Genomic DNA, 26,875 nt, shown 5'->3' on the forward strand with positions numbered 1-26,875 from the left:
TATATGAAATTATGATGCCTCTGAAGTGCCCTATGATTACATGGGAATCATGTAGCCTTCCAGATATTGCTGGACTGAAATTTACAGTGTTTTCTGCTAGGTGTTGGGAGTTATATGAACATTTAGAAAGGGGTATGAATCTTCCTGCACACTTCTCTGTATGGGCTACAATACAACTACCTTGTGAGGTAGCCCTCTAACTGGATGGAAATCAGATAGATTGACATTCTGCCTTGTAGCCACCGCAATCCTCCCATCCTGGTCAACTCCACTAGTTTTTAGAGCCACATCCAGGAGTAACTTGACTCTTATGTGCAAAGCCAAGCTCAGCTCCACCGCTGGTCACAAGGTCAAATCCTGTGCAGAACGTGGCATCGGCAGCAAGGAACAGGGCAGCCTTCGCAATCTCCACAGGAGTCCCCATCCGTCCCATAAGCTATGGACACAATGGAGAAGAAAGAGGATGGTGCAAAATTAGTGCTTCAGGATACCTCCATGAGTGAGCACAGATACACACACACCTCTGTAAGTTATTGCTTTCAATTTAAAAAAAAATGACACCTCCCAAGTTTCTGGCCTGAAAACCTATAAGACAAGTTTATAAGGTCTCGGAAATTTGACGTTTCAGTGGAAAAAAGAAATCTGCAGTCAAACCTCCACTTTTGTTAGGATTAAGGCACAAGAATCCTGCAGAACTGGAAAAGCTACATTAAAAAAAAACCCCTATTAAGCCATTCTAGGTATTTTGAGGACCTCAAGCACAACTCATGTCATTTCCATCAGAAGTTGACTATAGATTCACACTAAAGGCCCTAGAAAAACCGTGTTAATCCAATCAGTGAATAATCAAATCCTCACTCCTCCTCACAAGTTCCTTGCATAAACTAGAAAACGACCTTATCCAGTAGCCCTGGGCCCATCATGCACTTGCCTGAGCATCTTTATATTTCTGGATCACTGCCTCTGGATCTGGTTGTTCATTTGCAAACTTTGGCCATGCTGGAGTCCAGATATTGGAAGGTGAGATGCTAGATTTTTTTAAAAAGGCGGGAAGACAGGTTTGGAGGAAGCACCACTGAACAATAAGCAAATCTATTACCATATGGTGAACTATGTGTCAAGATTCCTAGAAGTATAACACCTCCCTTCCCAGTGTTTCCATGTCTCCTGTGATTCTTACATTTACATTTCAATGTTGGAAGTCAACCATATCCTGCACACTTTTATAGTCCTCAACAATGAGATAGATAGGCAGCTGAGGTTAGTTTAAAGCAGTGTTTCTCAACCTTCCTAATGCCACGACCTCTTAATACAGTTCCTCATGTTGTGGTAATGCCCAGCCATAAAATTATTTGTGTTTCTACTTCATAACTGTAATTTTGCTGCTGTTATGAATCGTCATGTGAATATCTGACATGCAGGATGTATTTTCATTCACTGGACCAAATTTGGCACAAATACACGATACGTGTAAATTTGATTTTGTCATTTGGGAGTTGTAGTTGCTGGGATTTGTAGTTCACATACAATCAAAGAGCATTCTGAACTCCACCAATGATGGAATTGAACCAAACTTGGTGCAGAAAACTCCCGTGACCAACAAAAAATACTGGAAGGGTTTGTTGGGCATTGACCTTGAGTTTTGAAGTTGTAGTTCATCTACATCTAGAGAGCACTGTGGACTTAAACAATGTTAGATCTGGGCTAAACTTGGCACGAATACTCAATATGCCCAAATATGAACACTGGTGGAGTTTGGGGAAAATAGATCTTGACATTGAGAGTTTTAGTCATTGAGATTTATAGTTCACTTCTGAACCCCACCAGTGATAGAATTGGGCCAAACTTCCCACACAGAACCCCCATGCTTTGAAGGGACTCACTGGCATGAGCCTCCCTCCAACCTGCACACTTTTGCTCGCCTGCAGACGCGCACTATGCTGCCATGCACAGAGCACACCTGCTCTCCCCTCTCCTCTTGCTACTTCATCACACTAGAAAATGAATCTACTTTAAATCTGCTTTCTGCCTCCTGCATAATTCTGGAGTTTGTAGTTTAGTGAGGCTGTTAAAGGCTCCTCCCTAAACTACAAACCCCAGAATTCTGCAGGAGGCAGCAACCAGATTTAAAGTGGATTCATTCTCTAGTGCGATGAGGTCCTTGGAGTCTCAGAAACAACCCTTCCCTTGGCTGAGAGGCCAGCCGAGAGACCAGTCAATCACAGTGGAGGAGGGCTTTTGGTGGGAAGATTTGCCATCTGTTCCAAAAAGGAAGAGAAGGGCAGGTGAAGAGATCTTCAGCTTTCTGTGACAAAGGGGTTCCTAAGACCACCAGAAATATATGTTTTCTGATGGTCTTTGGCAACCCCTCTGAAACCCCCTTGCGACCTTGCCCCCCTGAGGTCCTGAACCCTTGGGAAATGCTGGTTTAAAGGCTAAGTCCTCCCTCCCACCTCGCCCCATTGCCCTCCATATATTTTGAACTATAATGTTGCCAATAGGAAAGGGGATTGGGCAAATTTTCATCTCAACCAGTAAAGTATCAGCTAGTGTGGACAAGAGGAAGGGACACTGGGAGCAGAAGACCAAAACACGTGGAAGACCAATATTTGTGAGCCATTAATACCACATTACTAAAATTATCCCAATGAAAATATTAGTTTCAATGAAAAGAATAAGGCCCTATTTGTTTCTGTTCCCAAAAGATCACTGATCCCAGAATCTTGCTCCTTTTTGATATTGTTAATACTGTAGCCCTCTATTAACAACAGTCTTACCTGTTGACTCGGACACAATATTTGCTCTCATCGATGGCCAGAGCTTTTGTCATTGCAGTAACAGCACCCTATAAGTTGAATGATTTGTTTTACTATACTTATATTTGAAATATTTTTATATGGCCTTTGGAGGCAGAACCTCATACAAAGCAGTCCGTCAGGCAAAACATTGAAACAAGGCAATATCAAAGACAGTTGATTAAAACCCACATAAAACATTTAAAGGAGCCAGATTAATAAAAATCACAATGTAAAAGAAAGTCTTACATTTCAAATATCAGCCTCCTAATCATAATCAAGAAATTTGATTTTTCTTATAAGAATGGGGTTACCACAGAAAGACCATACTTTCCAATATCCAATAAAAGGGTTGACATTTGTAGTATCCAAAAATATTTTTTCTGACCATTGGACAACAGAAGAGAACAATAATAACCTGAACTGTTCTTGTGGCTTCTAACACAACCTTGTAAGAAACGTTAAACAATGTGGGGGTGGGGGAGTGGGGGGGGGGGGGGCTATTCAGGTTCTATTTCTCCAGCCTACCTTGGTTGCGGCAAGAATTACGGATTCCACGTCTCCAAAAGTGCCAACAATGCTGGACATATTTATGATGTTCCCTTTTGTTTTACGAAGGTAAGGCAAAGCATACTACAAATGGAAAAAAGTAGGTGAAATCAAGATGGAAGAAGAATATACAGATATTTGAAACTGGTCCACACTGAGTCCATATATAGCTCAACCACCTCTATCATTGGACAGAGAGAGACTGCTGTCTTAGGTTTTGGGTGTCATGTTTTTGATTATTCAGTTATGTATTCACTTTGTAATCTGGAGGGCGGGGAAGACATCACCCAAGTAAGAATAAGAATGAAAGGTCCTCTGGGTGACAGTTGCTATTCAGATTCTGGCTGAAGGCCCAGGGCTGAGCAAAGCTGGATGGCAATACTCGGCCCCAGGGTCCCTCTTGCAGCAGAGCCCAACAAAGCTCTTCTAGGTATTCATCCAGAAGAGACACAGACACACTATCCTTAACCAAAGCTGTTTTTGAAGGCACTTAGAAATATATTTGGATTTAATCGGAATACAAGTAGCACTATTCCTTGTTATCAGATGATTTCTCTGACAGTTTTCATGCCACACAACAGCTCCTTATTAAACCTGGACCAATTTGTCTATAAAGTGTGTGTTGTTTTTCAGAGCTCAGAAAAGTAGCTTTTACGGAAGAGCAGTCCCATGGCTTTGGTTGTGGAGAGTGTCTACAAACCGTGACCCCAAAGAATAGCTTTCCCAGTGCCTGACAATTATCAGTTATCTCAGGGAAGACATTAACCTAAATAGTGTGGTAGAGAACATAATTTATTCATTCTGCACTATCTGCCACTCAAAGTAATTGCAAAAAGCCTAGGTCCATCCCACTGCATTTCTAGGTACCTACAGGAAACATCTGAACTTTTGCACAGCTACTGTCAGTCTTCCTAAGGCCTGGAGGCTTTGTGAAGTGCTGGACTACAATTCCCATCTTCCTCATCTATATGAGTGATGGCAACTATGGGCCCGTCTGGCATATCTTGTTTGGATGGAGTTGATGACAATTCTCAGTTGGGTCAATTTGTTGGGCTGCAATTTTGAGAATCCCCTTTCACTGCTTCCACTGACTAGGGAAGCTAGGATGCACAGTTCAAAACCTCCTGGGCATCTTCATGACTCCACCACTAAGCTCAAGAGACTGATGTTATTCAAGAGAGATATTGACAAGCTTGAATGTGTCCAGAGGAGAGCGACTAAAATGATAAAAGGTCTGGAGAACAAGCCCTATGAGGAGTGGCTTAAGGAGCTGGGCATGTTTAGCCTGAAGAAGAGAAGGCTGAGAGGGGATATGATAGCCATGTATAAATATGTGAGAGGAAGCCACAGGGAGGAGGGAGCAAGCTTGTTTTCTCCTTCCCTGGAGACTAGGACACGGAACAATGGCTTCCATCTGAGATTCCATCTGAACATGAGGAAGAACTTCCTGACTGTGAGAGCCGTTCAGCAGTGGAACTCTCTGCCCCGGAGTGTGGTGGAGGCTCCTTCTTTGGAAGCCTTTAAACAGAGGCTGGATGGCCATCTGTCAGGGGTGATTTGAATGCAATATTCCTGCTTCTTGGCAGGGGGTTGGACTGGATGGCCCATGAGGTCTCTTCCAACTCTTTGATTCTATGATTCTAAGGCATCTTCCTGCAAATTTATTGATATTACTCACCTTAGATGCTAAGAAGGAGCTGACAGTATTAATAGCCATGAAGTTGTGGAAATCTTCTGTGGTGGAATAATCAATTCTTTGGAAAGGGGGATCTGTGGGGAGGTGGATATGAAAATGAAGAGATTTTCAAACAAGGTATATACCAGAATAACTTCCTCTCTATTTCTTTATAGCACATTTTTTTTTAAAAAAAATGCATTTATTCCAGTTAACCTGGGCTTATTTATGGGGCTTTAGTAAATTGTGATTCCTATCATGATTCATTTATGATGGCAACTATGAGGGAACTACTGCAGGTAGATTCCACAAATGTAGAAGGATGTTCCTCCTGCATGTGTCTGGGGGCACATTCAGAAGGATAAGACAAGGCAACTGGCACTGAGAATTTGAGCTGAGAACTATCAACTTCCACTTTCCACCTTCCTATTTATTGTATTTATAGTATTTATATTCCGCCCTTCTCACCTCAAAAGGAACTCAGGGCAGATCACAGAACATATACACGGCAAACATTCAATGCCCTTAAACATATAAGACAGACAACAGACAACACGTTGGCATTTTTCCCAATGTCTGTGTCCTGGAGGTTGTGCTCAATTTCAATCAGAGGGCAGTGCTGTTGCCCCATGCTCTATGATGGAAGAGCCCTTGATCACAGACTTTCTCCTTTCTTTGATTGCGGACATTTTCTGGTATTTCCTCTTTAGGTTGCCATAAAATACCTCCCTTCTTAAGCAGTGCCTAATTTTTCTACTCACAGCTCACAGCTGGTTTCAAACTGCTTAGGTGGACAGTGAGCTGGGCTGAAGGTCAGGTGCTCACTCCAACCCGGGCTTCGAACTCCCAGCCCTTTCAATTGCTGTGATTTATTGCTACTGGTGATTAACCAGCTGTGCTAAAGCCCGGATTCGGCAATGGACTGGGCAAACCACTCCTTATTTTTTTTGCTTAGGTCGAATATTCAATTACTCTAATATCACATTAAGCCTAAAGAAATTGTGTCTGATTTTCCAGTTTTTGGGTTTGTTTGTTTTTTAAATTAAGTGCCTTAAACATTTCCATTTATTTGATTTTTAAACTGTCTTGCCTTGCCTCAGAGAAAGGAGGAAGGAAGAGGGAAGATCTGAAATGGAGCGTTTTTGAGAAAAGAGGAAAGATCCAGATTGCCTTGACTTCAGATTAAGAAGGAAGGGAATTACCCCGAAATGGCTCTATGCATCGATTATGAAGGAACACAAAAAAATAGCAATTTGCCACCCCAAAAATTGGGGTGCACCTATTATGCAATGAAATATGGTATACCTCATTATGGCCTTCTCTGTCAGTGAACATCAAAATCTCAATGTTACATTACATTCACAGCCCCTTGAGCTGGCCTTTAACATATCTTTAAAAACCCTAAGTCCCCCCACCCCCCAAAAAAACCAAGAGACACCAGTTCTTCTAACATGCCCTTCCCCACCAGTGTCTCAGAAATGACTTACGGACTCCAACATTATTCACCAGGCAGTCAAGGCATCCATAAAGTTCAATGGTCACAGCAACCAGATTCTGGGGAAAGGGACAAGGTTAGCAAAAGGGGAGAGATGAAGCAAGGGAGATGGTTGGCAAAAAATGAAACACAAATCCTACATATTTACATGTGAAAGCTCCCAGGACAGCTTTCCACAATGCACACTCCCATTCTCATCTCACCCCAGTCAGGATAGGTACAACCAGGAAAGATGTAGGGTGTAATCTTCATCTAATGTGGAAACATTGTATTCGGGAAGGTACTACAACTAAATTGGGTTATAACAGTAATCATTCCCACAATTAACAACCCCAGAACACATTTTAAGCAAGGCTAGGAAACTGTACTTTTAAAGACTTTATCTTCCAAAAACCATCACACACCACAGCCACTGGAGGATTCTGGGAATAATCATCCAAAGAACTACATTTTGAAGCGCAGGCTTTAAGAATGGATTTGTGCCAAGGGAAAACTGGTTTCATAGCCACTAAAGCATAGTGTAGTGGCGCTGGACGATGATTCTGGAGACCAGGTTCAATTCCCCCCTGGTCATGGAAACCCATTGGGTGATCTTGAGTGAGTCACACATTCTCAGCCCCAGAAAGTCCTGTGATAGCTTCACTTTAGGGTTGGCATAAGTGGAAAACAACCCGAAAGCACATAGCATGCCCCCTAGATACCCTCTCTCAAATACCCTGGATTCCCCTGATAGCCAACTTCTATACCTCTGCTTGCTGCTGGTGAATGCCAGATTGGTTAACGGAAAAACTGCGTCCATTCAGAATCTGATCATGGATGGACAGACCAATCTGGCATGGTCTGTCCTCTGAGCTCTGTGGCCCAGTAGCAGGCAAGACAAGGGGGATGGAGAGGAGGGGTCGTGGTGGTCTATCGGAGTGACATTCCCCTGACCAAGATTGCCTTCACTACACACTGTGAGGACTTTGCCCACAATTTTGCCTCCAAGATTAGTCAGATTCATGCTGATTTGTATGTTACTTTTGTTGCAGCTCCAGTGGATGTAGCCATGGCACCACCTGATCATGTTCTTATGGATTCTTTTCACCTTGACTTACCCGAGGATGCCGACAGAATCCTGGGAGAAGTTAGAGCCACCTCCTGCATTCTTGATCCCTGTCCCTCTTGGTTAATAAAACAAGCCAAGGGAAGCATTCTTTGGATAAGGGAGTTAATTAATGCCTTGATCCACCAAGGCAAGGTCCTCACAGCACTGAAAGAAGCTGTGGTGAGACCACTGCTGAAAAAACAATCCCTTAATCCTACCATGCTTGACAACTGCAGGCCTGTGTCAAATTTGCCATTCATTAGTAAAATCTTGGAGTGGGTGATGGGCAGGCAACTCCAAGGATTTCTGGATGATTTTAATCAGGCTTCAGGCTGGGATATGGGATAGAGACGGCTTTGGTCACCTTGGTGGATGATCTTTGTGGAGAGCTGGACAGGCGAAGTGCTCTTCTGGACCTCTCAGCCATGACTATCGACCATAGTATCTTTCTGGTGCAACTTGTGGGGATGGGACTGGGAGGCACTGTTCTACAGTGATTCCAGTCCTTTCTCATGGACTGTATTCAGAAGGTGGTTCTGAGAGAGTCCTGCTTGACCCCATGGCCCCTGGACCGTGGGCTCCTGCAGGGATTATCTTTATCCCTGATGTTGTTCAACATCTACATGAAACCACTGGGAGAGATCAATTGGAGCTTTGGAGTTTGGTATCATCTGTACACAGATGATGCTCAACTCTGCTACTCCTTTTCACCTGATGCCAAGGAAGCCGCCCTTAACTGCTGTCTGGAGGTGATAATGGAGTGGATGAGGATAAATAAGTTAAAACTCAATCTGGATAAGATGGAAGTACTACTGATCCAGGAATAAGGTAGCAACTTGAGCTGGATGGGTTTACACTCCCCCTGAAATCTCAGGTCCACAGTCTGGGGGTGATTATGGACTCTGCCTTAAATCTTGATGCCCAGGTGGCAGTAGTGACTAGGACTGACTTTGCAGTTATAGCTTGTGCACCAACTGCAACAATTTCTGAAGAAATCAAACATGACCACCATGGTACACGTACTGATGACATCCTGTTTGGACTACTGTAATGCGTTTTCAAGGGTTTCCCCTTGAAAAGTTTTCGGAAACTCCAAATCATACAGAGGATGGCAGCCAGACTTCTACTAGGAGCTACCCTCAGAGAACATACCACCCCTCTACTGAGACAGCTCCACTGGTTGCCAGTTTGTTTCCAGGCCCAATTCAAGGTGCTGGTCTTAACCTATAAAGTCCTACACGGCTTTGGTCCAGGCTAAAGGTCGCAGGTTCGATTCCGGGGAGCGGCGTGAGCTTCCGCTGTCAGCCCTAGCTTCTGCCAACCTAGCAGTTCGAAAACATGCAAATGTGAGTAGATCAATAGGTACCGCTCCAGCGGGAAGGTAACAGTGCTCCATGCAGTCATGCCGGCCACATGACCTTGGAGGTGTCTACGGACAATGCTGGCTCTTCGGCTTAGAAATGGAGATGAGCACCACACCCCAGAGTCAGACATGACTGGACTTAATGTCAGGGGACTACCTTTACCTTTACCTACTTGAGACACCATGTCCCCTTATAGAAACCTGGCAGACAACTAACGTCCAGCAGGGAGATCTTGGTATGGACCCAGGTACCTTCTAGTATGCACTTTAAGAGGACCAGGGAGGACTCGTTTTTTTGGGTGGCCACTACGCTATTAAACACACTGCCTAAAGCATTAAGATTGGCCCCTTCTTTAATGGCATTCCGGAATGGTTTGAAGATGTTCCTTTTCGAGAAAGCATTTAATAAAGCCAAGCAAAGGATAGTAGAATCTCTGGGTTTTTATCTTGGTTTTAATGTTCACGTGGTCTGCTGTTTCAAATATTTATGTTTTAATGGGTTGATTTCACTTTTGTATTGTATGTTTCTGTTCTGTTTCAACCACCTTGGGTCTGTGCTCAGAGAAAGGCGGGATATACATTTATCAAATAAATAAATAAAAATTAAACATAGCATTAAACCGGCACTTTTCCTTGCAGAGCTCCCACCTACCTGAATAGCTCTTTCACAGCGAACATCACAGATCTGAAAGTAAGCTTCCCCAGGGGCCCCACAGTACTCCAGTTCCTGCACAATCGCCTTCCCCTGTTCTTCTGCAAAGACAGTCGCAAACAGAGTTTGTGAGAAGTTTGGAGAGCAATTCCAGCTCTAGGTGATGAAAGTGCAAGTCTCACTTGACTTACCATTTAATCATTGATTCAATGGATCACTAAACATCTGCAAAAGTGGGGAAACTGCAAATAAAAAAGCCCTGCGATTTTGAACAAAGAACACCTCCCTAGAAATCTGCCAAACAGTTGCACTTGAGGAACTGGAGGCATTGTATTCATCAAATGTACAAATAATCAAATGCACAACAGTTAACTGCAAATGTGAAGGCCAATTGTATTATCATAGTAGACATGGTATGACTTTAGTTTCAATCCCACATCAAATTTATAATCCGCAGGACCAGATATGGATGCAGTGAGAACATATGCTGGGAATTAATTTGTCACTTCTGTATGATAGGGCATTTGAAATACGAAATTCAGCAAAGACAGTCAATCTTTTGTATCCACAGAAACAACCATCTACAGTTTTAAAATATTCCTTCTCCCAAAAATTCCCAAAAAGATACCTTGATTTTACCATTTTACTATCACTGACTCTGACTTTCATCAGTTTACATCTGAATTGGTGAATGGGAAGATCCTATCAGCCTTCCCATTCACAACCAATGATAAGAATCAATCCAGAAATGGGGAAATGATTTCCAGACATGTAAATTAGGGACCATTCCTTGTCTCTGATTTACATACTCATTTAATGTAATCCTTCAGAGAAAGTATGGTTACACCCCCATGCTCATATTCCCTATAGTCAGGGGCGGCTCAACCCATTACGCAAAGTAAGCATTTGCAGTATAGTTGATTTTGCCCAGGGGCACTCTTGAGGCACTCTTGAGGCACTCTTGGGGGAAAATAGATCTTGACATATGTGAGTTGTAGTTACTGGGATGTATAGTTCACCTATAATCAAAGAGCATTCTGAACTCCACCAATGATGGAATTGAACCAAATATGGTACACAGAACTCCCATGACGAACAGAAAATATATATCAGTGATTGGTTTGGGCGGGGGGGGGGGGGGTGTTGCCAAAATACTGTTTGCTTACCATTGAAAATTACCTAGGGCCGCCTCTGCCTGTAGTTTAATGAAATTAATATGGAAACATTGGATAATGAATGGACTCTCTCATAATGATTTGGTATTGGGGAGGGGAGAGCTTACCTTCACATTCTGGGGCACAGAAAACCACTTTGGCTCCTTGGTGGACTGGGAAGAAAAAGATGAAGGGTAAATGAATGGCAGACAAAATCTAACAACTCTGTTTAATGGATTAAAAACAGAAAAATGGATTATACTAAATATTCTATTAGAAACCAAAACTGTCCACATAGATGTCAGAGACATCAGACAGCAAAAGTATCAGTGTCTGATTTTAAATAATACCATCAGTTTGTCTTCTCTCTCAACTCACCAAATTCTGTGACGATCGCTTCACCGATGCCCCGGGTGCCCCCTGTTACTATGACCACCTTCCCCGGATACCGCAGCCCAGTTGCCATCGCAGCTCCTCTTAAAATTCTGCCTGATGACCCCACATCCAGCTGGTCTTTTAAATACACACAACACCATGTGATTTCCCCCACTGCGCGTGCACACCCCTCAAGATGCCCTGAGGGGTTGAGCATCCCTTATCTGGAATGTGCTTTAGCTTTGGATTTTTCAGATATTGGATATTTTTGCATGTAGAGAATGAGATATCTTGGGGATATTTCAGGTCTAAGCAAGAAATTAATGTATTTTCATTTACATCTTGTATACACAACAGCCTGAGAAAGCCACTTGAAGCTACACAACAACCACATCATAGCTCATACTCGTCCAGTCAGCAAAACCAAAATTAAATCATCTGAATAAGCAATTTTATACAATTCCCACTGAAAATACAAAAAACAGCATTTTACCTCAGCCTCAGAAGTAGAAATCTACTGGTTAAAATTTAGAAAAACAAACCTCTAAAAGTGTATGAGAAGGTATGCCTAAGATTGGGGATATGGTATTCAAATGGGTATATGGGCAAAATCTGGATTATAGACATAAAATTTATTTTACAGTGATTTCAAAGGGAATGTACATACAATAATATGATGTTCAGGTGATTTTTTTTTTCAAATAAGCTCTCTACAGATATATGTTGGGGTTGTCAAGGCATGAAGCATTTTTCCACATGTGATAAACTTGAAAGAAAGTGAAAAGCTGGTTCTCAACCTGTGGGTCCCCAGGTGTTTTGGCCTACAACTCCCATAAATCCCAGTCACTTTACCAGCTGTTAGAATTTCTGGGAGTTGAAGGCCAAAACATCTGGGGACCCACAGGTTGATAACCACAGGTCTAAGATGTCAGGCAATCCCTTGTGGTCAAGAATGATTGTTTTCCAATGGTAGAGTCTTGGCGATGGGTTCGTAAGTGACTGTGGAGACCTATTCTTGATTTGTGTGGGCCTGTCACAATGCGGGCTAATGTTTCCAGGTGGAAGGTAGTCATGACAAAGGCTTGCTTGACGTGCCTTCCTCTCAGCATGTTTTTCTCTTTCACCCTCTATTCGTGCTTCCTCAATATCCACAGCACCATTGGTAATAGTTCATTTTCCATTCTTACTTTGGGAATAACGTAACTGCTTTTGGAGATGGTGGTCGCGCATTCAGATAACATGGCCAGTCCAGTGAGGTTGATGGTGGAGAACCATCCTTCAGTGCTGATGGTCTTTGTTTCTTCCAGAATGCTGGTGTTTGTCGGCCTGTCCTCCCAGGAGATTTGCAGGATTTTGGGAGGTAATGCTGTTGGAATAGTTCCAGAAGTCGAGAGTGATGTTTGTAGATTATACATGCTTTGAAACTGGAAGGACAATAGCTTTATTAAAAAGCATCTTGGTACCTCTATGGATGTCTCTATCTTTGTACACTCTCGTCTTCATTTGAAAAAAGGCTGTACTCACAGAGTTCAGAAGGCATTGTATTTTTGCATCAATGTCAATTTTTTGTGGAGAGGTGGCTGCCAAAGTAGCAAAAGTAGTCAATAGAATAGCATATAGGAAAAGAATAGCATATGCCTTTGGAGAGTGACCATATATCCCATTTCTGTCTGTTCCAGCTCATGATGCACTTTCCCCATCCTTAATGAAGGCCTAACCCCACTGTTCATCCTTTTTAGGCTCCTCCCTCACAAATACACTTTTCCCACTTCTATCTCATCTTGTGCATTTGGCCTGCCCATTGTGTTCAACTTTTCATTATGTTATTTTGCACTGTTTATTTTACCTTGTTACTTTATGTATTTTATTGTGATATAATTTTCCGTTGTTTTGTATTTTATTTTGCTATATTGTATTTTCAGGCTTGGCCTCATGTTAGCCACATTGAGTCCCCTTTGGGGAGATGGTGGAGGCATATAAATAAAGTTTATTGTATTATTATTATTATTATTATTATTATTATTATTATTATTATTATATGTCACTCTGAATTCTTTTAAAAGCAAATTGAAAAGATAAGAATTACGCTTTACATCTGCTCTTTTCTTCCCATGCAATTTAGATGGAAGTCTCTTTGCAATACAAGGTATAATTGGGGTCCAGAAGGGCAAAAGAAAACACAAACAAACAAAACGGGGTACTGAAATAAAACAACTACTTTCTGAGATGTGCAGCATTAAATGTTTATTGAGTATACACATTGGAATTGTTTACATATGAAACTATATATTTGTTTTTAGTGTTACAACATCAAGGAGAAATTTTAACACTCATTTCCTTGGATTGGAACAAGGATTCATCTAGCGATTGAACCTTCCTCATACTTTCCCTATGTCCTCAATATTAAGCAGCATTTCCCTTTCCCACGCAGGCATCTCTTCCAAAAGGGATAGTTCATCTAGTTTGCATCACTCTGGAGTCTCCTGGCCTTTTAAAAAAATCTGGGAGTCAGGTCTTTGGAAGTGAATTTTACACCCCAGATTTGGGGGGCAATTTGCTAAATCCCATATCTGAGTTCCCATCTGGAAATGATATGGGAAGGGAGCTATTCCTTGGCAGAATCTATTTATTTATTTATTTGGCTACTATGCTTCTATACCGCCATTCTCAGCCCAAGGGCGACTCATGGCGGTTTACAAAGCGGCACAATTTGATGCCCACATTAAAAACATTTAACATGGATAAAAGATTCATTACATTTAACATCGATAATCATAATAAAAAACATAAGTTCTCCACATTTCATTACCAGTCATTATCCAGTCACGTTGTCCAGCTGTTCCGAGATCAGTTTAATAGCTACACTGCGTTTGGGAAAGCCTGCTCATATAGCCAGGTTTTAACTTTTTTGTGAAACATTAAGAGGGTGAGTCTATGTTGAAGAAACAAAGTGTGGTTGGAATAGGGCATCAAAACACCTGGAGGTCTAAATGTGAGAAATCACAATTCTAGAAGACCACAGGCTTTTAAGTTATGGTTATGCACAGATTGAAAAAACTGTACCTGCTGCAGTTCTGCTTTCAAAAACAGGAAAGGAGCTCTGGGGCAAAGCACCTTCTTAATCCTTGTAGCATATATGAAATTATTATGCCTCTGAAGTGTTACATGGGAATCATGTGGCCCTCCAGATGTTGCTGGATTGCAGTTTCCAGTGTTTTCTTCACATAGGCTGAATTAGCTGCTGGGTGTTGGGAGATATAGCCATATAGAAATAGGCATGAATCTTCCAGCAAACTTCTTTGTATGGGCTGCAATACATGGATAGTGGATGCAACTACCTTGTGAGATAGCCCTCTACCTGGATGGAAAGCATATAGATTGGCATTCTATCTTGAAGCTAATGCAATTCTCCCTTTCTTGTCAACTCCACTAGTTTATAGAGTCACATCCAGGAGTAAATGGGCTCTTATGGGCAAAGCCAAGCTCAGCTCCACCACTGGCCACAAGGTCACATCCTGTGCAGAATGTGGCATCGGTGGCAAGGAACAGGGCAGCCTTTGCAATCTCCGCAGGGGTCCCCATCCGTCCCATAAGCTATGGACATAATAGAGAACAAAGAGGGTGGTGCAAAATTAGTGCTTCAGGATAATCTCATGGGTACACAGACACAAACACATCCATTTCTTTTCTTCCTCAAAGAGTTGTTGCCTTGATTCACAACAAATAACACCCCACAAGTTTCTGAGATCTCAGTAATTAGAAAAGCATGTTCCAAATAATACTTATTGTTCAGAATTCATATGCCATCCATACTACATTTGCTCTTCCAGTGAAAATAGAATAAACATCCACAGTCAAACCTCCACCTTTTCTAGAATTAGGATACAGGACCCCTGCAAAACTGGAAAAGCCCCAAATTAAAAAAAAATGCTATTAAACCACCTTAGGAATTTTGGGGTACTCCAGCACAACCCTTATCAATTTTCTTCAGAATTTGGTCATGAATTCACACTGGAGAACCAAACAGATCATGTTAATCCAGTCTGTAAATAATTAAATACACAAAAGTTAAACCTGCAAATATAAAAGACCAACTGTTTTTCAAATAACAGCTAAAATAGGTACAATTGTGAAACTGCAAATCAGGTAGAAGATGCAGAATCTGGGTTTTCCTCATGCATGCTGAATTTTAATGGTATTTTTTACAGAGTGTTGTACTTACAATTCCTTGTATAAACTAGAATCTATTCTATCCAGTGGCCCCAGGCCCATCATGCACTTGCCTGAAAATCTTTTCCTTTCTGGATTGTTGCCTCTGGATCGGGTGTTTCGCTTGCCTCCCTTGCCCATGCTGGAGTCCAGATACAGCTAGGTGAAATGCTAGAATTCAAATTGTTTGGATATTTTTAAAGGAGAGAAGACAAGTTCAGAGGAGGCATCAAAAATAGTAAGTAAATAGTAAGCGTATCAGAACATACATACAATAAGTAAGCAACAGGATTATAGATAAACAAATTACCAGTACTAGAGGAGGCTTGAAGAAGGTTGTAATTTCCAACATCTCCAGGTTACATGTTTAGAAATGTAGTTCTTCCCACAAAAAGTTCCCTTTTTGTAACTTTTAAAGCCTGACTCCGCTCCTTTAATTGCTTGGCCTCATTCACTCTCTTTCCATGCTCAGAAGCTTCTGCTCTGCTATTGTTGCTGCTGCTTATTTTTAAATGCTTTTTAAAAATCCCCCAGCATTCAGATATGTTGGAATTCCAGGCATGTTTCCTGAAATACTTTAATTTGCTGCCAAAATGAGAATAGCTAGGGTTGTTTGGCACTCCAGAATTTGGCACTTCAGATAGTTTGAATTATAATGTGGCCAATAGGAAAGGGTATTGGGCAAACGTCCATCACATCCAGTAAAGAACTAGCTAGTGTGGACAGTAGGGAGGAGGGACATTGGGAGCAGATGGTCAAAACATGTGGAAGACCAATGTTTAGGGCCAATTGACATTATCCTAGCATGTTTCAATGAAAAGAATAAAGTCGCACTTGTTTCAGTTCTCAAAATATCATTGATCCCAGTATCCCGAAGCCCGGTATTGTTGATAGCTCCCTTTTAACAATAGTCTTACCTGTTGACTCGAACACAATTCTTGCTCTCATCAATGGCCAGAGCTTTTGTCATTGCACTAACCGCACCCTACAAGTAGAATGATTTATTTTATGATACGTATATGTTTCTATATGGCCTTTGGAGGCAGAACCTTATATGAAGCAGTCCAACAGGCCAAACATTGAAACAACACAATATAACATTCAGCTGATAGCAACATACATAAAACATTTTAAAACAGGCAGATCAATCAAAATAACAGTGCAAAAGAAAGGTCTACATTTCAGTCAAAATGGTTTGAATAAACATAATCAAGAAGGGAGTCAAGAAAATCGGGATCTTTAAAATAAGGATGGAGTTGCTACAGAAAAACCCTGCTTTCCTCATCTCTCAAACCCCTTCCACACAGATGTATAAAATCCACAATTAACTGAATTATATGGCAACATGGATTTAGATAATCCAGTTCAAAGCAGATATTCTGGATTATCTGCCTTGATATTCTGGGTTATATGGTTTTGTGGAAGGGTCCTCAGTTGTTCCAAATGTAGCACAAGGGGTAACAGTTGCAGCCTCTAAATGTAATTTTAGTTACCACTGGGTAGCATTTGACTAGAAAGAAACAATAACAATACCACAGGCATGGGCAAACTTTGGCCCTCCAGATGTTTGGACTGCAACTCCCAGGATTTGTGGGAATTGAAATCCAGAACACCTGGGGGGGGGGGGCAAAGTTTGCCTAATAGCATGTTCTTGTAGCTTTGAACAGTAGCTTGGAGACAAGCCTCACTTCTTGCTGCTTAAAGTGAGTGGAGCAGAAGCTTGAAATGCTGGCAACCCTCACCTGGGAGTCGGAACCCCTGCAGGAGTTGTGAAAAGGTATCTGAGAGGTTGCCAAAGACCATCAGAAAACACAGTATTTTCTGTTGTTCTTGGGGGTTCTGTGTCAGAAGTTTGGCCCAATTTTATCATTGGTGGGGTTCAGAATGCTCTTGGATTGAAGGTGAACTATAAATCCCAGCAACTACACCTCCCAAATGTCAAGGTCTATTTTCCCCAAACTCCACCAGTGTTCACATTTGGGTATATTGAGTATTTGTGCCAAGTTTGGTCTAGATCCATCATTGTTTGAGTCCACAGTGCTCTCTGGATGTAGGTGAGCTACAACTTCCAAACTCAATGTCAATGCCCACCAGAACCTCCCAGTATCTTCTGTTGGCCATGGGAGTTCTGTGTGCCAAGATTGGTTCAATTTCATCATTGGTGGAATTCAGAATGTTCTTTGATGATAGGTGAACTATAAATCCCAGCAACTACAATTCCCAAATGACAAAATCACCCCACCCCACCCCCCACCCCCACCAACCCATCCATATTCAAATTTGGGTGTATCGGGTATTTATGCCAAATTTGGTCCAGTGAATGAAAATACATCCTGCATATTTACATTACAATTCATAACAGTAGCAAAATTACAGTTATGAAGTAGCAACGAAAATAATGTTGTGGTTGGGGGTCACCACAACATGAGGAGCTGTATTAAGTGGTCACAGTATTAGGAAGGTTGAGAACCAGTGCATTAGAACAATGTGTGTGTGTGTGTGGGGGGGGGGGGGGTTACACCTAACTTCAAGTCATATTTCCCCAGCCTACCTTGGTTGCACCATAGGTTACTGACTGCTTGCTTCCAATAACATGGCTAAGGCTGGAAATGTTTACGATGTTCCCTTTTGTTTTTCGGAGGTAAGGCAGAGCATACTGCAAATAGAAGAAATGCGAGAAATCTGTGGAGATATAAATACACCCCACTTGCCTCATTTCCAGACCTCTGAACAAACCTCTGAGGATGCCTGCCACAGATGTAGGTAAAACATCAGGAGAGAATGCTACTGGAACATGGCCATACAGCCCAAAAAACTCATAGCAACCCAATGTTGAACTGGTTGAGACTGACTGAAAGGTCATGTGTTTGAAGCCAGCCTGGGTCAGAGAGCTTTGGACCAATTGTGTAGCTTGCTGTCGACCTTTGCAGCCCAAAAGACAGTTGCATCTGTCAAATAGGAAGTATAGGTACAGCTTATGCAGGGAGGCTAATTTAACTAATTTACATCACCATAAAATCTCCATCAAGAATGCAAAGAATGAGGAAGTACTCCATCAGTGTCACAAATAGATGGTGAAGCAACAGCTCCCCTGGTGGTCAGAATACCCTCATGAAGCTGGAATGTTAAACAGCCTCTGTGTGTCTGTCTATATATGTTGTATGTCTATGGCACTGAATGTTTGCCATGTATATGTACATTGTAATCTGCCCTGAGTGCCCTGCGGGGTGAAAAGGGTGGAATAAAAATATTGTAAATAAATAAATAAATAATACATTTATAACCCAGGAACAAAAAAAATTGTTACATAGTGCTATCAGTATTCCTCAGGCCTCTGGTCTTTGTGCTGGACTACAATTTCCATGTTGCTCACATACAGGAATGATGGCAGCTCTAGCTCATTTTGCTTGATGATCATTCTCAGCTGGGTCAGATTGTTAGGCTGCAATTCTGAGAATGCCTTTCCACTACTTCCACTGGCTAGGGCTGCTGAGATGCACAATCCAAAACCCCTGGGCAGCTGCCTGGCTCCACCACTAAACTCAAGAGACTAAGGACATAAGTTTAAATAATGCAGCTTCCTGTTAATTTCATGATCTTAATCACCTTAGATGCTAAGAAGTAGCTGACAGCATTGATGGCCATGAGGTTGCGGAAATCTTCTGCTGTGAAATCATCGATTGTTTTATTAGAGGGATCTGTGGACAGGCAGATATGAAAAGGAAAAGAATTTCACAGGAAGTAAGAACCAGAATACCTTCCTGTTTCTTTCTTTCTTTAACCTTTTTTAATGCACTTATTCCAGTAAACCAGAACTTTAGTAAATCATGATGAAATCCTAGTTGGGTTCCACAAATATGGAAGGATGTTCCTCTTGCCTAAATCAGAAGGCACACTCAGAAGGATCAAACAAGGCAACTGGCACTAAGAATTTGAGCCAAGAACCATCAACTTCCACTTTTCACCCTACCCGAGTTTGGCAGTGGTCTTGAACAAACCATTCCCCCCTCTCTCTGCTTACATCAAGAAATCTAATATCACACTAAGTCCCATTCTACACTGCCAGAAACAATCCAGGTTATCTGCTTTGAACTCGATTATATTAGACAGTACTGAGATAAAGGAGGGGCTGTCCAGACAACGTTCTGGACAGTCCCGTATTAATTCACTAGAAACCAGGAAAACCCTGGTTTGTAGCAAATTAATTAGATAGTGGGTTTATTCCGTGCCTTCTTGGAAGGCACAGGATAAACCTGCTATTTCCAGTTCTGGACTGCAGAATACTGCAGTCCAGACAATATTCCCACACTTTACCAGGCTAAATAAGCCCAGTAAACTGTGTGAATACTCACCGTCCTAAGCCCCGTGACCCCAGACCCCTTAGAAAATGAATGAAAACTTACCCGGCCTCCATTATGGGCTTTATGGGTGCGTTATGGGCATTATGGGCGCGTAGAAATGATGCACCAGGAGAACAGGGGAGAGGGAGAAGGGAGGAAAATCACTACCCCTCCCCACACTCTCCTGGCGCATCATTTCTATGTGCCAGGAGGGCTGGACAAAGCCTGTAATGGAGGCCAGGTATGTTTTCATTCATTTTCTATGGGTTCTGGGGGTTTGCAGGGGGTAAGGCCTCCAGACATTTTCTCTGGCTAGTCCCAAGAGAACATCTAGACACTCATTCCAGAAAGCATGCACTTTTTGGGGTAGGTGTGGACAGGCCCCCAGGAAAGTGCACACTTCTCCTGGGATAAAGTCCTGTCTGGATCCACCCTTAGTCTACACTGCCATATAATCCAGTTCAAAGCAGATAATCTGGATTTTATCTGGCAGTGTAGATGGGCCCTAAGGCTAAAAAGCATTTAATTGAAATAATTGGCTATTCTTTCTGTGGCGCATTGTCCTCTGCCATTTGCCTGGCCTTGATTTCTTGAGTGTAAGCCCCAAGGAGCAGTGGTGTATCCTCTCATAATAGGACAAAGGAACATGTCAACCAATTGTCAAATAAAGACAGCATTTCATCTCATAATAGTCGCACTTTTAATGCCTTTTTTAATTGAAAATTGGGTTGTGACTATAACATGATGAAAAGGCCTTTAATTCTTTGGTTTCTTTCTTTTGTTAACCTGCCCTAACCTCTGAAACAGCAGAAAGAAGAGCGATGATCCAGCCTCAAATAGCTTTGTTTCTCCTTTGGTGGTTCTCTGTTCCCTTCCTTCTTTCTCCAAAGGCAAGGCACTTCGAAAAATTTGACATGGAGAGCTTTGTAGAAAGGAAGAAGGAAGACAGTCCTGACTTCTAGAAACCTCTATTTCAGATTTTTAGAAAACTGCCTTGCATTTGGAGAGAGAAGGAGGGGAGGGATGGTGAGCCCCAAATGGCTTTGTGACTATTATGAAGAAACACAAAAATACTAATTATGCCACCCAAAAAGGGGATGTGACTGTTACATGGTGGGGATTATTATGCAATTAAACACAATATACATGATGGCCTTCTACAGCAGTGAACAACAAAAGTTGCAGTTCATTGGCAGCTCCTTGATCTGGCCTTTAACACATACAAAAAAGCCATCAGGTCCAAGAAACAAGGCACCTGATTTATGAACCTTCCCTGCCAGTGTTTTGGGAATGACTTACGGATTCCAACATTGTTCACCAGGCAGTCAAGGCGTCCATAAAGTTCAATGGTCACAGCAACCAGATTCTATGGAAAGGGACAAGGTTAGCAAAAGGGGAGAAATGAAGCATGGGAGATGGTTTACATCTGAAAGTTGCCTGGAAAGCCTTCCACAGAGTACATGTGCTGATTACAACTCCCACCATCCCCAGCCAGGATAGGTAAAATCAGGGAAGAGGTAAGGTGTAACCCAGCTCATATAAAAAACATTGTATTGAGGAAGGTGCTTCTACTAAACTGGATTATGACATTAATCATTCCCACAATTTTAGACTAAGTCTTCAAAATCCATCAAACACCCCTGTCACTGGAGGATTCTGGGATATCCTTTAAAGAACTACATTTTCAAGTCCAGGCTTTAAGAATAAAATTGTGCTAAGGGAAAAAAATTGAAGCCACCAAAGAAGCATGTTGTCGTGGTGCTGGACTATGATTGTAGAGACAAGGGTTCAATTCCCCCTTGGCCATGGAAACCTATTGGGTGACCTTAGGTTTCAGCCCCAGAAAGATCTGTGATAGCTTGATTTTGTGGTTGCCATATGAAGACACATATCAACAAGGAAGGTCTCCCAAACCAACATCTTTCCCCACAGTCCCTGCCTACCTGAATTGCTTTTTCATAGCGAACATCGCAGATCTGAAAGTGAGCTTCCCCAGCAGCCCCACAATTCTGCAGTTCCTGTTCAATGGCCTTCCCCTGTTCTTCTGCAAAGACAGCCGCAAACAGAGTTTGTGAGGAATTTGAAGGGCAGTTCCAACTCCAGGTGATGAAGGAACAAGTGCAAGAAAATTCTGCCTCATAGGGCTTTACCATTTAATCATCGATTCAATGGATCTCCTTTAGGTGCGACCAGGCCCATAGCCAGGATTTTGTTTTTTTTTGGGGGGGGGGCTGAGTTTGGTTTGGGGGGGGTCTGAGTCTGAGTGAAAGAGGGTCTACCCTAGCAAACCTTCTGTTTTTTTACCCCAATACCCCCATGCATATGGGATATATTGAGCATGGTGATCAGATCATGATATGAATAAACATAACAGTTTAAATAATGTACCAGGAAGGCCTTCTCACGGACCACCATGAAAATTTAGGGGGGGGGGCTGAAGCTCCCCAAGCCCCCCCCCCCCCCCCCCCCCGGCTACATGCCTGGGTGGGACTCATTGACAAGCTGCAGGTCTCTATCTGAGCCCCATACTTGGAGTCTAATGAGTATTTGAGGCAGAGACACTCAATGTTTTGATGAAACAACTGGAAAGTAATAGTCACCGATATTTACTCTTCATGCCAATATTTACCGAGTGTCCCATTTCTTTAAAAGTTGCCACCAAGTGCAGAATATCCTCCAACTGGCTATTATGTAGCTAGATAGAAGTGTGTGCATGATTTATATCTCCTTCTCTCTAAATTTAAAGGACAGCCAGGAGAAAATTGAAACAATTGTTTGGTGCAAACTAGTACCTAAATCTTGAGTTAAGACATGGGAGTTCACAGCCACAAAACAGATTTAAAAGCGAGTCCATGGTGAAGAAAAAGATTAAGAACCAATGTTTTAATGTAAGCCCTCTATTCTGGAGTTAGGGGCTTGGGACTCCTGCCAAAGTAGGGAAATTTGGAGGTACTAGCTCCAGGTTCGGAAGGGTTACCACTGAAGAAGACATGTGCCATAGGACCTTTTCCTCCTTTCCATTTCTGTCCTTGTACACTTTCATTTTCTCTGGCCTGTATTTGTGCATCCACTTCAAAGGAGTCTGCAAAATTATGGATGGATGCTCTGACACCTCCTCCCGCCTGCCAATGGGTTGTGACCTCAAGAAAGCTAGGTGAGGACACTGAAACCAAAACCTGTAAAAGGAGAATAAGGGATCTGAATCAGGAAAAGTGGTGAGAAAGGAGGCAAAGGACAATTCCTGTGACGTTGCATCTGAAGGCTGACAGAAAAGCTTTCCACAACTTCACTCTTTGCAGATATATTGAACTTAAACTCCCATCATACTCAGCCAGGGGAAGTACACTCAGAGATAGTAGAGAGTGCTATGTTGGGGAAGGCTGTTCTATTAAATTTTGGCAGTCATCTCTCTTTGGGTCATGGATGCTGGGCAAGTGGAACCAACCAGTGCTTTCCTTGGGTTCCTGGGTTTCTCTATTCACCCTACATTTCTTTGAAAATGCATTTAAAATGTAGTTCTTCCACTACAAGGACTATAGCTTGAGTTCACAAGAGGAACATTCCTACTTGGAGATGCTTACCACCAGATTCTGGTGCACAGAAAACCACGCTGGCTCCTTGGAGAACTGGGAAGGAAAACAAAGAGAGCAAATGAATGGCAAACAAAATCTACTAACTACAGTCACACGTTATTACGTGTATTCCAAAATCCCCCCAAAATCCCTAACACTTCAAGCATTTTGGATAAGGGATACTCAACTTGTATTTCATCTTGTTTCTATATATCAGCCTACTGAGCTGGCACTTCGCACCACTACGGACCTCCATGTGTTATGGGGAACAGCAGGAGGATCTGTAGAGCAGCGGGACAAATCATGGAGTAGCAGGGCGAATTTGTCACCAAGTGCTCCGCATCACCCCCATCACCGACTTGCCTATCACACACTGGAAAGTGTCCCTTTCCAAGGAGTGCCCCATTATTTTTTTAATTATCATTAAAATTTTATTATTAAAATTATTATTATAATTTTATCACATTTTAATTCCATTTCATTTCATTAACTTGTATGCAGAATACATCATGCGATGTGCGGGGCTTGATGAATGCAAAGCTGGGGTAAAAATTGCTGGAAGAAACATTAACAACCTCAGATATGCAGATGACACCACTCTGATGGCCAAAAGCGAGGAGGAGCTGAGGAGCCTTCTAATCAAGGTGAAAGAAGAAAGCGCAAAAGCTGGGTTGCAGCTAAACATAAAAAAAACCAAGATTATGGCAACAAGAATGACTGACAACTGGAAAATAGAGGGAGAAAATGTGGAAGCTGTGACAGACTTTGTATTTCTAGGTGCAAAGATCACTGCAGATGCAGACTGTAGCCAGGAAATCAGAAGACACTTACTTCTTGGGAGGAGAGCAATGTCCAGTCTCGATAAAATAGTAAAGAGTAGAGACATCAGACTGGCAACAAAGATCCGCCTAGTCAAAGCCATGGTATTCCCTGTAGTAACCTACGGATGTGAGAGCTGGACCTTAGGGAAGGCTGAGCGAAGGAAGATAGATACTTTTGAGCTGTGGTGTTGGAGGAAGGTTCTGAGAATGCCTTGGACTGCGAGAAGATCCAACCAGTCCATCCTCCAGGAAATAAAGCCCGACTGCTCACTGGAGGGAAGGATATTTGAGACAAAGTTGAAGTACTTTGGCCACATCATGAGGAGACAGCAAAGCCTAGAGAAGACAATTATGCTGGGGAAAGTGGAAGGCAAAAGGAAGAGGGGCCGACCAAGGGCAAGATGGATGGATGGCATCCTTGAAGTGACTGGACTGACCTTGAAGGAGCTGGGGGTGGTGACGGCCGACAGGGAGCTCTGGTGTGGGCTGGTCCATGAGGTCACAAAGAGTCGGAGACGACTGAACGAATGAACAACAAAAACAAAATACAATTATATAATTCATATATTTATTTCTTCCCATTTATAACGTTACACCATTAAGCTGTATTTCTGGCATTGCAGATGGATTGGCTGGTGCCTGCTGGAAGAGCACTTTGGTTTTCTCGATGTTCAATGACAGGCCGAGCTTCTCATATGCTTCTGCGAAGGTGTTTAGAGTGCCTTGTGGGTCTTCTTCTGAATGTGCACAGATGGTGTTGTCATCAGCATATTGGAGTTCTATAACAGATGTTGTTAGAACCTTGGTTTTGGCTTTCAGTCTGCTGAGGTTAAATAGCTTGCCATATTTCCTTTACCATTCTTCTATCTTAATTTCTACCCTTCCTTTCTAATTTTTGCTATTCATAGCTTTGCAGTCATTCACAACATTGTTATCAAATTCTTTTAGTTTTCTTTCCAATCATCTGTATCGTATAAAGATAACAATATAGATGCCAGATTTCTATTACTTTTTTCTTCATAATGCTTTATATCTCTATTAGAACTTTTCCCTAGAACCTCTCTACATATTTACATTGTGAGTTAATGTTCCCATTTCTTGCCAACCCCTCCAACATTTTTTTTGAATGGTTCTTATCCATATTATCGGGGTCAAGTACCATTTCTATATCATCTTGTAGTAATTTTTCTTTTATTCTGATTGATAATTTTCTATCTAAACCTGGGTAGCCTTCCATGTCGAGCTTTCCCCCTCATATAATAATTCGCCATTGCAGCCGGCATGGAGCCCGCCGGAAGTAGATGTGTGTCATGTGATGAGATCTGGCAGGCTCCGTGCTGACTCCATAGGTGAAGTGTTCTACAAGGGGGAATTTTCCCTATGTGATGAGCTCCTAAGTGAAAGGTTGGATCTCCACTTGCAAATAATGCAGTTTCAAAAAGCAATTTAACTGCATTGAACTGAGCATCTACACTGCCATATAATCTAGTTCAATGAGGTTAAACTGAATTCTGAAACTGCATTATACTGCAGTGTAGATCCAGCCTAACTACAATGAAGTCTAAGTAACTGTAACAATACCTATTTAAGAATAGATACAATTATAATGATTTATACAGAGTTACACCTTTCAGTTTTAGGCAAGATGTTCAATTTGTTCAAATTGTTATCCCAGTATAATGTAGTTTCTTTGGGAATCTTTGATTCTGTTAAGGGTACATTAGGGGGTGGGATGGGAAAAAACTGTAATGATAGGTTATCTATTATATTTCTTTCCTCAGTATTGATTAATATGGATAGATATTGAGTGAGTTCCCACTGTTAGCCCCAGCTTCTGCCAACCTAGCAGTTCAAAAACATGCAAACGTGAGTAGATCAATAGGTACTGCCTCTGCAGGGAGATAACAGCACTCCATTCAGTCATGATGGCCACATGGCCTTGGAGACAGACAATGCCGGCTCTTTGGTTTAGGAATGGAGATGAGCACCACCCCCCAGAGTCCAACACGACTTCACTTAATGTCAGGGAAAACCTTTACCTTTATGGATAAATATTTAACTTATCTACTGTTTTAACATTACTTTAATATTATTTTAATTAACTACAGAAGCATAAAACAACTTCTATTCCCCAACTTTTCCCCATATATACATCACTTAAGGGTGCAGCTACACTGTAGAATGAATGCAGTTTGGCACCACTTTCATTGCCATGGCCCAGTGCTATGGAAATCAGAGAGTTGTAATTTTATGAGGGCTTTACTCTTCTCTTCCAAAACAATGCTGGTGTGTCATCACTCTACAAATCCCAATGTTTAATTGCTTTGAGCCAAGAGAGTTCAAATGGTGCCAAACTGCATTCATTCTCCAGTGTAGATGCACCTTGTTTAAGGATACACGCATTTGGGGTTAAGTCCATAGTGATGGGAAGCAAATAAAAAAAATCCAGAATTATAAGATGTTTAAGTTATATATATCTTCCTCTGTCCCCCAGTTGTCTCTCACCAAATTCTCTGACGATGCCTTTGCCGATGCCCTTCGTGCCCCCCGTTACTATGACCACCTTCCCCAGATATCGCAGCTCAGTTGCCATCGCAGTGCCTCTCACGGTTCTGACTGATGGCTCCACATCCAGCTGATCTTTTAAATACATATGTGGTTTCCCTCACTGCGCATGCACACTCACCAAAATGAAGCCTCTCTTTTTTGGAATGGTTGGGAAGAGATATGTTTGGGCTTTGGGGAGTTTTTGGATTTTGGTGTATTGAGGTATCTTGGAAATATCTCA

At 42.0% G+C, this 26,875-nt stretch overlaps 2 protein-coding genes across 2 annotated transcripts; both read right to left on the bottom strand.

Annotated features, from left to right (window-relative positions):
• LOC132779499 (17-beta-hydroxysteroid dehydrogenase 14-like) lies at window positions 1-11,236 on the bottom strand. Its single transcript, XM_067470499.1, has 9 exons — window positions 11,149-11,236; window positions 10,899-10,943; window positions 9,617-9,717; window positions 6,507-6,573; window positions 5,023-5,114; window positions 3,324-3,428; window positions 2,778-2,845; window positions 932-1,028; window positions 1-436 (listed from the first exon to the last, which is right to left on the bottom strand). The coding sequence occupies exons 1-9, from the start codon at window positions 11,234-11,236 to the stop codon at window positions 272-274; spliced, it is 828 nt and encodes a 275-aa protein (XP_067326600.1). The 3' UTR covers window positions 1-271.
• A 2,142-nt stretch (window positions 11,237-13,378) lies between these two features.
• Window positions 13,379-26,687, bottom strand: LOC132777918 (17-beta-hydroxysteroid dehydrogenase 14-like). The gene is made up of 9 exons (XM_060780469.2): window positions 26,593-26,687; window positions 23,276-23,320; window positions 21,638-21,738; window positions 20,994-21,060; window positions 18,961-19,052; window positions 17,906-18,010; window positions 16,272-16,339; window positions 15,429-15,525; window positions 13,379-14,739 (listed from the first exon to the last, which is right to left on the bottom strand). Exons 1-9 carry the CDS (start codon window positions 26,678-26,680, stop codon window positions 14,575-14,577), a joined length of 828 nt encoding a protein of 275 aa, XP_060636452.2. The 5' UTR covers window positions 26,681-26,687; the 3' UTR covers window positions 13,379-14,574.
• Window positions 26,688-26,875: the final 188 nt, after the last annotated feature.

Source organism: Anolis sagrei, chromosome 6, assembly GCF_037176765.1.
Source record: "Anolis sagrei isolate rAnoSag1 chromosome 6, rAnoSag1.mat, whole genome shotgun sequence".
NCBI lineage: Eukaryota > Metazoa > Chordata > Lepidosauria > Squamata > Dactyloidae > Anolis > Anolis sagrei.